Genomic DNA, 12962 nt, shown 5'->3' on the forward strand with positions numbered 1-12962 from the left:
AGCAAGCTCTTTAGGCCTTACTCAGTTTCCAATCAATGCATTACAAGGTTTGCATGAAAGCAAATGTTTTCAAATAGAGCTTTGGGCAGCAGGCCTCAGTTTTCCAAAGAAATCTCACTTCCAAAGAAATCTCAATATCTAAAGAAATTCTGGCAACTTGGGGAGCTAAACAGTCTTATTTACAGGCAGGCTCCAAGTTTCTAAAACTGCAGAGGCACCTGTGAGGATCCCTTAGAAATCCTGATCCAGAGGTCTGGGCCAGGGCCCAGGATCTGCCATTTGAACAAACTTCTGAGGTGATTTTTATTCAGTTGTTTTGGGAATCGTACTTTGGAAAACCCTGCCCTAAGACTCCTTGAAATATGCTTTGAAAACCACTGAAATAGGTGATCTGCAAGCTCTCTTCCCACTTTGACATCCTATGAATATATTAGTACATAATAAAATGGGGTGTGACATTTCTGCTAAAGACAGAAGAGGAAAGGGGATTAAATCACAGGTCAAAAATAGACAACCCAGAGATGTGTTTTTGCTCTGTCTACACAGTATTTTTAAAGATCAAATTGAGTTTCTATTTCTAAACTCTCAATTTATGACTTCTTTTTAAAAAATCAGAAAATGTGGCAATCCCAAACCCTCATCCCCATGCGCCCTATGGTGGCTGGAGCAAAATCACAGCTATTCTCTGAAGACAGAACTTGACCCCCAGTTCTCCACAGTCCCCCTAGTCTCCATTATGGCACATCTCGTCCACTCCACCCATTTACATGATGTGTAGACATTTGAGTTTACATCCCCTGCAACTTTTAGTAGTAACATTTGAGTTAGATACAAAAAAGGGCTGAAGTTGAAAGTTCCTCACCACTAGGAAGATTGGGAAATCTCTGTTCTTTAGAAATAGTACAGGCCTAAGGAAGCCTCGGGTGGTTTGGTATTGTCCTCCCTGAAGGTAGGGACTTGAATCTGAATGTCAAGGAATCTGCAATTTCTTGATGTAGGCTTATTTGTTTGTTTGTTATTCATTCGCTGTGCTACACTCACCATTTCTTGTAGGTGTGCTGATGTGGGAAGTCTTCAGTGAAGGCAAAATCCCGTATGAAAACCGAAGCAACTCAGAAGTGGTAGAAGACATCACTACTGGATTTCGCTTATACAAGCCCCGGCTGGCCTCTGTGAATATCTACCAGATCATGAATTATTGCTGGAAAGAGGTCAGTAAAGGAAGTGGTTTCCCCCTACATTGTAATCTATAACTTTAGGGTCTGTTCCCTTCCGTAGAGAAAGAAACCCTCTTAGAGGATGAGGAAGCAGGTGTAACTAAAGTAGATTAGCAAGCAAGTGGCTTTGAGTGTCTACCAATGAAAGAGTTTGCCCATCTCTAAAAGAGCTGGCAGCGACCTTAAATATTATTTGATCTGCAAAAGAATGTCACAAGCCAACAACACACTGTTAGAGAGGAAGAGAGGGTGAGATACCATTATAGCATTAAACAGAATAGTTTCACTGCCCTAAAATCCACTGTTTCACTTATTTACAATTCCCTCCTTCTCCCCAGAATGCTGGCAACTATTGATCTTCTTATTGTTCAAGTTTTACCTTTCCCAGAGTGTTATATAGTTGGAATCATATGGTACATAGCCTTTTCAGATTGGGTTCTTTCACTTAGAACTATGCATTTAATTATGCATTTAAGATTCTTCCATGTCCTGGGCACCTGGGTGGCCCAGCTGGTTAAGCGACTGCCTTTGGCTCAGGTCATGATCCTGGAGTCCTGGGATCAAGGGGAGCCTGCTTCTCCCTCTGACCCCCTCCCCTCTCATGCTGTTTCTCTCTCTCTCTCTCTCTCTCTCGAATAAATAAATAAATAAAATCTTAAAAAAAAAAAGATTCTTCCATGTCCTTTCATGGCTTGATAGCTCATTTCTTTTTATCACTAAATAGTATTCCATTGTATGGATGTACCATAGTTTGGCTATTCATTCACCTACAGAGGGACATCTTGATCACTTGCAGTTTTGGGCAATTGTGAACAAAGCTACTATAAATATCTGTGTGTAGGTTTTTGTATGAACATAAATTTTCAGCTCAACTGGGAGTATGATTGCTGGATCATATGATAACAATACATTAGCTTTGTAAGAAACTGTCACGCTCTCTTCTAACAGTGGCTGTACCATTTTCATTTCCCACCAGCAATGAGAATTCCTGTTGTTCCACATCCTCACAAGCATTTAATGTTATCAAATGTTTTGTATTTTAACCATTCTAATAGGTGTATATTGGTAACTCACTGTTTTCATTTGCAGTTCCCTAATGACTATGATGTGGAACATCTTTTCAAATGTTTATTTGCCATTTGTGTATCTTCTTTAATGAGGTGTCTGTTGAGATCTTTTGCCCATTTTTTGATTGGATTATTTGTTTTCTTGCTTTTGAGTTTGAAGAGGTCTTTGTATACTTTGGATATAAGTCCTTTATCAGATACGTGTTTTGAAAATATTTTCTCGGGCGCCTGGGTGGCTCAGTCGTTAAGCGTCTGCCTTCGGCTCAGGTTATGATCCCAGAGTCCTGGGATCGAGTCCCACATTGGGCTCCCTGCTCAGTGGGAAGCCTGCTTCTCCCTCTCCCTCTCCCCCTGCTTGTGTTCCTGCTCTCGCTGTCTCTGTCAAATAAATAAATAAAATCTTAAAAAAAAAAAATCTTTAAAAAAAAAAAATCTTTTAAAAAAAAAAAAAGAAAAAAGAAAATATTTTCTCCCAGTCTATGGTTTGTCTTTTCTGTCTCTTAACAGTGTCTTTTACAGAGCAGACATCTTAAATTTTAACAAAGCTCAACATCAGTTTTTTCTTTTATCAATCAGGCTTTTGGTGTTGTATCTAAAAACCTATTACTGAACCCAGTAATTTTCTCCTATATTATCTTCTAGAAGTTTTCTAAGTTTTGCATTTTACATTTGGGTCTCTGATCCATTCTGAGTTAGTTTTTGTGAAGGGTATAAGGTCTGTGTCCAGAGTCATTATACTGCATGTGGACATCCAGTTGTTCCAGCACTGTTGTTGAAAAGACTACCCATTCTCCACTGAATAACTTTCGCTCCTTTTGCAAAGGTCAGTTGACTGTATTTGTGAGAATCTATTTCTGGGCACTCAACTCTGTTCCATTGATCTCTTTGTTAATTCATTCACCAATACCACACTGCCTTCATTACTCTAGCTTCACAGTGAGTCTTGAAGTTGGGCAGTGTCAGTCCTCCAACTTTGCTCTTCTTCAGCATTGTGTTGGTTCTGAGTCTTCTGCCTTTCCATGTAAACTTCAGAGTCAGTTTGTCAATATCTACAAAATAACTTTCTGGGATTCTGATTGTGATTGTGTTGAATCTATAGATCCAGTTGAGAAGAAATTACATCTTAATAATAATATAAAGTCTTCCCATCCTTGAATATGAAATGTCTCCATTTATTTAGATCGTCTCTGATTTCTTTCTTTAAAATTCTGTATTTTTCCTAATGTAGGTCCTATACATATTTTGTGAGATTTATACCTAAGTATTTTCTTTTTTGATGTTATTTAGCACTTATTTTATGATGTATTTTTTTAAAAGATTTTATTTATTTATTTGTCAGAGAGAGAGAGAGCGAGCACAAGCAGGGGGAGTGGCAGGCAGAGGGAGAAACAGGCTTCCCGCTGAGCAGGGAGCACGATGTTGCACTCGATCCAGGACCCCAGGATCATGACCTGAGCCGAAGGCAGACACTTAACCGACTGAGCCACCCAGGCACCCCTTTATGATGTATTTTTAATACATGGTTTTATTTAATTCTCACAACCATCTTATGAGGATAGATACTCTTATTATCCCCATTTTACAGACAACAAAACTGACATTCAAACAAGTTAAATAACCTGCTCAAAGTCACACAGTTAATAAGTGGAAAAGCTTAGATTCAAAAACCGGCCATATGATCCCAGAATCCCTGCTATTAACAACTAAGACACAATGGCGTCGAACAATACATATGGAAGCATATTTAAAAATCAGCAGAGGGCTATTGAATTCTGGGTGGCTTTGGAATTAACTATGACACATAAGTACAAGGAACTCACAGAGTCCTTTTCTTCCCTCTCTAGAAACCAGAAGACCGGCCACCTTTCTGCAGACTCTTGAGTCAACTGGCTGAAATTGCAGAATCGGGACTTTAGCAGAGACTCAGCACCAGGCCACGGGCTGCAGATCCTCAAAGGGGGAAGCAAATCCTCCCTTCATAGAGCATTAAAAGCTGCCACCAGCCCAGAATTCCCCAGAGGCAGCTGGCCCTGTGGTGCCAGTCCCTGAGCTACCACAGAGGCATCACCCTGACAGAGGTGGGCAGCTCAGCCCCTGACCTGGGACAGAGGTCCGAGCAGCTGCCTCTTACCTTGTGCGGCCCGCAAACCTCAACCTGACAGCTTTCAGGCACCATTTCTTGCACTTCTTAGAGAAAAGGAGAGACATGGTAGGGCTGTGGATTATTATTTTTATCATTATTTCAAACATGGATCTAAAGTGTATGGTCGAGGGATTTTCACTTGACCCGGCAACACAGAATCCTAGGATGTGGGGCAAGAGGAATGAGCAGTGGGACTCTTTTTCAAGAACTGGCGAGTTAATTAAGGTCAGAAAGAGGAAGCAGCCGCCTGGATTCTGTTAGCCGCAGCTTCCTACCGTAGAGGATGACGGGGCAGCCGCTCATAGCTGAGGCCAGACAGGCTGAGAAGCAGCTTTAGGAGGTTTTATTCATCGAGCACCCTGCCACCTCCCTCCTTGAAGGGACGTGACGGACTGGGGTGAACAATGATGATCCCATGGTTGGATCTAGCGTCTGGACAGAAAGAGGGCATCAGATGGTGGGGAGCCAACTAGTACAGAGAAAGGCCTTAGGTTGTTACCACTCCAAGGCCCACCTTCAGTACCAAGCCGGGCAGGTGACTGTGCCTCCCCTTCCGCACAGATTGCTTCCGCGGGCATCCGGGGAGAAGCTGATTGCTTCTGGACACCGACGCCGGCGGAGGACTCCACCCACCATCAGTTTTTCTGGCGTCTGGGATTAGTCCCCTCTCTGCACTCTTCCACCCTCACCAGCAGAGGGCAGCATTGTGTTGGGCAGTGTGGCCTGCAGAGACCTGGAAACTGGGTTAGGCCCTCGAGATTTGCAACGTGAAGGCTGAGGCTTCTAGTCTCCTCAAAGTCTAGGAGAGGAGCGAGGGGTCTGTTCTCGCTCAAACCATCTGGATGGAAAGTGAGTCAAGCACTGAATGGGGTGCTTCCAAGATGCACAAGGCAGCCTACTGTTGGTGGAGCGCTGAAATATGCAAAGTGAGTATGTACTGAGCAGCAGGCCTTATGTGCAGAGTTTCGTTTCATCCTGAGTTCACACCACCCCCGTGAGAATGTATTCTTATTCCCATTTTACAGATGATGGAACTGAGGCTTTAAAAAGCCAAGACAGCTTGCCAAAGTGACAGAGCTAGGAAATATAGAGCCCACGTCTGTCTGCTGTCAATGCCGTTTCTTTATTCCTATTCAACACTTCTTTCTACTGAGGATGAAAGGGGTTGCAGAGGAGATAAATACAGCTGGGGGAAAGACATAGAAAGCCAAAAAGAGGGCGCCTGGGTGGCTCAGTTGGTTAAGCAACTGCCTTCAGCTCAGGTCATGATCCTGGAGTCCCAGGATCGAGTCCCATATCGGGCTCCTTGCTCAGCAGGGGGTCTGCTTCTCCCTCTGATCCTCCCCCCTCTCATGTGCGCTCTCTCTCTCTCATTCTCTCTCTCAAATAAATAAATAAAATCTTTAAAAAAAAATAAAAAGAAAGCCAAAAAGAAGTCAACCACCAAGTGATGTTTCTTCCGCATAGGCCACTATGGTTGGCCATGTAGCCCTCCAACTTGGAATAGGATCTTCTTTTTCTCTTCTGTCTTCTCACCTTTGTTAGAGTTAATGACTTTGGAGTTACTCGGTTAATTGCCCTTCTGATTCACCCACCCCTCCACAGTCATGTTGCATGATGCCATTTATAGGTGAGCTTCAAAGCAGTTTTGAAAGATCCGCCTGCAGGTGTATAAATGCTTCCTTTAATTATCATTTCAACTTTGAGCCAGCTGCAGTATTCTTGGGCACTTTGTGGAGAAGGGTATTCCCTGATATAAGAGAGATTTCATTTTCCTACGGTGTTCAGATAAAACTTTTAGAGAGATTATTGGATGGTGTTACAATTAACTCTTTCTAAATCTTGTGATATTTTGACCAGCTGGAGATTCAGATGCATAACTTGTAACTATAATTATTGTGAAACTGGTTGCCTTAAGATAAAACTCTATCATTCAGAAGATGATCTTACTCAACATATCCAAAAGCATCCCTATTTACTTTCTGGCATTTTGTACATTCTCTTGTGGAACCCTTAATTAGAGATGATTTCTGGAACATCCAGCCTGAAGGAAAACATCAAAATTGACTGATTTCTGTGGTCTGGTTTCAAAAATTGCCCCTTGCATGGTGTTATTGTGTTCAAGCTCAGATTCCCTGGGCCTTAACTGAACATGTTAACTCCCCGGTGTCCTATCCTGCAAAATGAGCTTCCTGCCTGTTTTTTTCTACCCCTCTCACATTTTGAAAATGGTACCATGTGTTCACAGGGAATTCCCTTATGCAAAGTTTTGGTTCTAGGTGCATTTTATAGATTTTGCATTTTGTACCTTTTGAGAACTATTTATATTTGGATGTATTGAATATTTATTACTGTACAGTAATTGCTAGTATTCACAATAAAAATGTTACAAATATCTCTAACCATTTATAAAGTGCACATAGTTAAAGGACGGATTTAGCAAATAAAACTGTATGTTTTAATAAATACAGTATATATGACCTGGGTTCCATATTTGCCCAAATGTCAAACAACCAAAAATTTTCCTTAAATAAAAATGATTACATGGCTTCATGTTCCACAAACAAGTAAAGACTATATATCATTCAACATTTGTTCAACAAGTAAATATCAAATGCTTCCTGTGTTCCTATGATACACTCTGCTGAGAGCTATGGAAACAAAGATGAAAAAAGCAGTCTTTACTTTTTAGAAACTCTAGGTAAGTCATAAAAAAAAAAGCAGACATATAAACAAGTAAAATTATAATCTGGCAATTAGAGCAAGAACAGAAATGTAGTGAAAGAGGAGAAGAGCTCAGAAAAGTGATGGATTCTCTCAGGGGAAGGGGGACATCAGGAAAAACTTTCTAGAACCTTGCTACTCAAAGTATGGACCCCGGACCATCAACAGCAATATGACCAGCTTATGAGAAATCTGAATTCTCTGACTTCATCCTGAGATTCACTGAATGGGAATCTGCATTTTCACAAGATCCACAGGTGATCATCAGCACATTAAAGTTTGAGAAGTACCGTCATAGAGGATATAATGTCCGACTCTGTTTTGAAGGTGAATTATGGGTTTTTTGTTTTGTTTTTAGGAAGTAAGTGGGTAGAAATAAGAAAAATACTTTCCAGGTAGAGGGATAGAGGAAATAGAATGTATGGGGAAGCTATTATCAGTTTATCCTCCCTGAAGTGTAAGTTGTAGGGGTGGGTGTGAGGTGTTGGCAAGGGTAAGGATAATAGAAGGGGTTAGGCAAATTGAAAACAGAAGTTGTAAACCTACATAAGGAGCATATTTTATTTATTTATTTTTTTGTAATGATTTTGTTTATTTATTTGACAGAGAGAGAGAGACAGTGAGAGAGGGAACACAAGCAGGGGCAGAGGGAGAAGGAGAAGTAGGCTTCCCGCTGAGCATGGAGCCCGATGTGGGGCTCGATCCCAGGATCCTGGGACCATGACCTGAGCCAAAGGCAGACGCTTAACGACTGAGCCAACCAGGCACCCCAAGGAGCATATTTTAAAAGACAAGAAATGTGGGAACTCTACCTACAGATAGAAAAGATGTTATCAAGCAAGGAGAGGTCAAATCTGTGTTTAAAAATACATCCTGGGGTGCCTGGGCGGCTCAGTTGGTTAGGCGTCTGCCTTCAGCTCAGGTCATGATCCCAGGGTCCTGGGATCGAGCCCCGCATCGGGCTCCCTGCTCCGCGGGAAGCCTGCTTCTCCCTCTCCCACTCCCCCTGCTTGTGTTCCCTCTCTTGCTGTGTCTCTCTGTCAAATAAATACATAAAATCTTTAAAAAAAAAAATGCATCATGCAGCAGCATAGTGAGTGGATTTGAGACAGGAACACTGATGGAAAAGAAGCCAATGTGAAGATGATTTTTTGCCTTGTTCCGAGTACCAGATTATTGTTCATACTCATTCACTGTCATCTGCTGTGTGGGTGCCATGTAGAAATTGTAAATGGGAGTTCTTAAGTCACAGTTGGACAGCGATGAATAGCTGTCCCCCTTCCTCTTAAAATCCCAGTGGAATAAAGGCAGGCTTGTATTTGGGGTGTGCTTGTATTTGGCGTACCTTTTAGTTCACCACAGGCCCGCATCCATGGCAGGAGCCAGTTCATGCACCAGAGGACCATTAGGCACAAGTGAGAACGCCCGTGGCTTCTGCACAGTCCTTTGTGGGACTCGCCTTTGGGCTCGACTCCCACTGGGAAATGACCCGGATATGAAACTCCTAAAGCAGTTGGATGAGCAGCTCTGCTCCTCAGAGCATTTATCTTGCAGACCCTACCTACTCGCCCTGGAATCTTCCAACACACAAGTCCACCACCTTGAGGAAGAGATGGAACATAATCCATTCAGCAAGACTTGGGCAGTGTGTATTTGTGTGTGTCTGCGTGTGTCTTCAATGACTTTGAGACTGTCTCCAAGTTGGCTTGTGGGATCACAGAATCACACAGTAACTGTTAGAAGGAGTTTTAGAGATCATTTCTTTACTTCATAAATAGTAGTTACCGATTCACCTGACATTTCCTGGCACTGTGTGGGGTGTATAGGATGAATAAGATATCTTATCAGTTAGAGACCAAACACTTCACACTCAAATTAAGATAATTCAAGGAGGACTTATTTATGAAAGGGAAAGGATTATTTAAAAGAGTGTGGGTCAGGTTTAGGAGAGGCACAGAAAGTGGTACAGAGGAAAGTAACAGCCAAGGAGCAGTTACCACCTGGAGGCCTGAAGAGACAGGAGGGGGGAGTGCTCATTTGAATGTGAAAGCAGACATCACTCCGAGAAGGTTGCCTTGAAAGGAGAGGACCTTTAGTAAGGAAGCCCAAGGCAACATCACAAAGAGGAAGTCATTGACCCCACTCTCTTCCCTTATCCCATCAACTGCTGAGGCCTCTTGTTGGCCAAACCCAACTGGAAGCCAGGGGATAAGGAAACTGTAGCAGGGCAGTCCACAAAGGTAAGTCCCCGGGGGAGAGAGTAGGGCGCAAAGAGTGGAGTGGGTTTGGAGAAAGTGAAGATATCTAGCATAGACACCAGCCTTCCCATAAGAAGCCCTCATGCTACTAAAAAAAGTCCAACACATAAACAAATACAGTTAATGCTCATTATTTACAGCTTCTATACGTGCAGATTTGCCTACTGGTTGAAATTTATTGGTAACTCCCAAATCAATCCTTTCCCAGTCATCGATGGCATGCCCAGGCTGGTGCGGTGAAAACTCTTGAGTTGCCCTACCCGCACAGCCCCAGCTGAGGTGCAACAAGGTGGTGCTCTGCCTTCTCATTTCGGCTCTCATTCTGTAAACAAGTATCCGTTTAGAGGTCTATTTAGTGCCATGGTTTGCACTTGGGTACTTTCTGTTGGTCATTTTGCTATTTAAAATGGTCCTTAAGGGCGCCTGGGTGGCTCAGTTGGTTAAGCGACTGCCTTCGGCTCAGGTCATGATCCTGGAGTCCCGGGATCGAGTCCCACATCGGGCTCCCTGCTCGGCAGGGAGTCTGCTTCTCCCTCTGACCCTCCTCCCTCTCATGCTCTCTCTCTCTCATTCTCTCTGTCTCAAATAAATAAATAAAATCTTTAAAATAAAATAAAATAAAATAAAATAAAATGGTCCTTAAGCACAGAGCTGAAGTGCCGTGTAGTGTTCCTAAGAGCAAGAAGGCTATGACATCTCTTTTAAAGAAAATGTGTGTTAGATAAGTTTTGTTCAGACATGAGTTATAATGCTGTTAACTGTGAGTTTAATGTTAATGAATCCATAGGTATATTAAATAAAGTGTTTTTTTAAACATAAATGTGGGTAAAACAAGGTTATATATAGACCAGTTGATGAAAATGTTGTGACCAGTGGCTCACAGGAACCTAACCCTATACTTCCCCTAGGAGCAATGGTTCAGTATTCACTCATTCAGTGTCCATGGCAACTTTATAAAACATAAATACCAAATAATGAGAATCACCTGTGATTGCAAAGGGTTACGGGATGGAGCAGTGGTCACAATATATGAGCGCATAGAGAGTGAAAATACCCAAGGGATCAAGGAGGGCTTCACAGAGGAAGTGATGTTTGAGCTGTCCTGAAGGGTAAATAGGAGCTCCCAAGGAAGAGTGGGTCTAGAAGGATATTTCACACAGAGAAATCAGAATGAAACAACAACAACAAAATACATCTTATTCCACTTTCTTCCCTTGCATTATTTTTCAACTAGGACTGGGAACCTTGAGGACAAAGGCAATAGGTGCTAGCTAGCATGGTCACAGGACACTCAGTTGAAGGAGCTGAGGGGACTGTGATTTCTCACCATCCCGGTTCACTTCTACCCACACCCATCTACACCCATCTATAGCTATGAAGGAGTTTCTGGTCCCTTTCCATTTTCTCAGACTGATTTTGAGTACAAGTGCCTATAAGGTGAGTAAACTATAGAAACATTCATTTGTTTTTCCTTTCTGTATATCTCAAAGCACTTTCCCATCTAAGATGATGTTTGGTCTCTCAGCAACTTTGGGATGAGAGTGGGAGCACATGGGTCTCACCAGACAGAAAAGGGAAGTGATAGAGAGCATGCGTGAAGTTGTAGAGCTACGTAACAAAGGTGACGTTAGAACTCAAATCTCCTTCCAGGTCCTGCATCCTTCCTAGAGATCACACCAAAATTCCAACTATGTTAATAATAATAATGACAATAAAAGCTTCCATTTTTGAGCGCTTATGATGACTCTGCTTAGCGTGTTATGTTTATTATTTCATTTAATCTTCTAAGAACCCAAGGGATAGGTACGATTATGATCATTTCAATTTTACAGATGAGAACAGGGCTCAGTAAATTAGGGAAACACTTCATGGTCCCATAATTAGTGAGTGACAGAATGGGGGCTTGAAGCCAGACCTGTCTGTCCCCAGAATCCACGCTCCCCAACCATTCTGTGGGGCTGACTCTGGGGCCACCTCTGCTAGCCTCTGCCAGTGGGGTAGCTCAGGGCCCATTGTGCCTCAGCTACATTGCTGCGTTCCAAATCCTGTTCCGAATATGCTCTACCCTCCTTAACAGTTCTTATCTAAAATTATTGTGCATAGAATTTGTTTAAATAAAGATGAAATGTTCTTTGCTGTGAAGTTATGTGTAAAAGATCTGACCTTCAAGGGAGACCAGGTCCGTAGAAGTTGTGAGAAATGAGCAAAGTGAGAGAAAGACAGCATGAAGGGGGGACGTGCATTTCCAAATGGCCCAGGATGGAGCTGCAATCTTTCAGCCAGCACACCAGTTATCAATATTTCATTTACAAAATAACAGGGCTACTTCTTAGGATTTCATGAGGATAAAATGAGCCGATCCATGTATAGTACTTAGCATAGAGGCTGGCCCCAAATAAACATTTAATAAATGTTAGTTTAAAACATGTGCTTTAACAAATGATCCCAGATTCAAAGAAGGAAATAAGCAACCCAGTTTCCTATGGAAAGACCTGGGTCTGGGTCCCGCCAGCCTTGAGCAATCCTTCCCCTTTCTGGGCCCCAGTTCTTTCATCTGTAAAATGAGGCAATTTTGAGCAAGTGCTCAGGTTTTATCTAATGGACAACATAAATTGCATAACTGACCATCAAGTTTCTCTTTTCCTGCAAACTACATGCACCAAGTGTGTGAGCCCTACTGTATGTAGCAAGCCCATTGCATTTGGAAACTTCTTGTGTATTATTTACACTTTCTCTCCATCTCACACCCTTTCCCTTCTTTCTTTTTAAAAATTTATCATTGGGGCGCCTGGGTGGCTCAGTCGTGAAGCGTCTGCCTTGGGCTCAGGTCATGATCCCAGGGTCCTGGGATCAAGTCCCGCATTGGGCTCCCTGCTCCTTGGGAGCCTGCTTCTCCCTCTCCCACTCCCCCTGCTTGTGTTCCCCTCTCTCACTGTGTCTTTCTCTGTCAAATAAATAAAATCTTTAAAAAAAAAAAAATTTATCATTGAGGGGCACCTGGGCGGCTCAGTTGGTTGAGCCTCCAACTCTTGATTTCGGCTCAATCATGATCTCGGGGTTGTGAGATGGAGCCCCCAGTTCAGCTCCTCCCTCGCTCAGTCTGCTTGGGATTTTCTCTCTCCTTCTGCCCCTCCCCACGCTTGGGCTCCCTGCGTCTCTCTCTCCCTCTCAAATAAATAAATAAATAAAATCTTTAAAAAAATTTATTAGGGGCACCTGGGAGGCTCAGTCAGTTAAGTGCCTGACTCTTGATTTCAGCTCAGGTCTTGATCTCAGGGCTGTGAGTTCAAGCCCCATGTGGGGCTCCACGCTGGGCGTGGAGCCTACTTTAAAAAAAATTATTATTGATTCTAAAATATTTTAGCCATTATTGTTAATATTAGTATTTATGTTTTCTCTCTCCAGAACCAATTCTTATACCCATTTCAGATACTCCACTATTGGTTTCTATGAAGCAGGATCTGTGAATTTTAAATGGAGACCTAGATGTCCTAAGTGATCTGAGACTTTTCTAAAAACAAGGCAATGTTGCCACACATGGAACCACAGTGTG

The 12962-nt window shown here is 42.5% G+C and overlaps 1 protein-coding gene across 1 annotated transcript in view; it reads left to right on the forward strand.

Moving 5' to 3' along the window:
• ITK (IL2 inducible T cell kinase) overlaps nt 1–6867 on the forward strand; it is a 64269-nt gene extending 57402 nt beyond the window's left edge. The window contains exons 16-17 of the mRNA XM_035013107.1: nt 1054–1211; nt 4129–6867. Coding sequence (XP_034868998.1) covers nt 1054–1211; nt 4129–4200 — 230 coding nt within the window. The 3' untranslated portion in view covers nt 4201–6867. The remainder of the gene's footprint in view (nt 1–1053; nt 1212–4128) is intronic.
• Nucleotides 6868–12962: the final 6095 nt, after the last annotated feature.

This window comes from Mirounga leonina, unplaced genomic scaffold (assembly GCF_011800145.1).
Source record: "Mirounga leonina isolate KUSES-001 unplaced genomic scaffold, KU_Mleo_1.0 Mir_104, whole genome shotgun sequence".
Lineage (NCBI taxonomy): Eukaryota > Metazoa > Chordata > Mammalia > Carnivora > Phocidae > Mirounga > Mirounga leonina.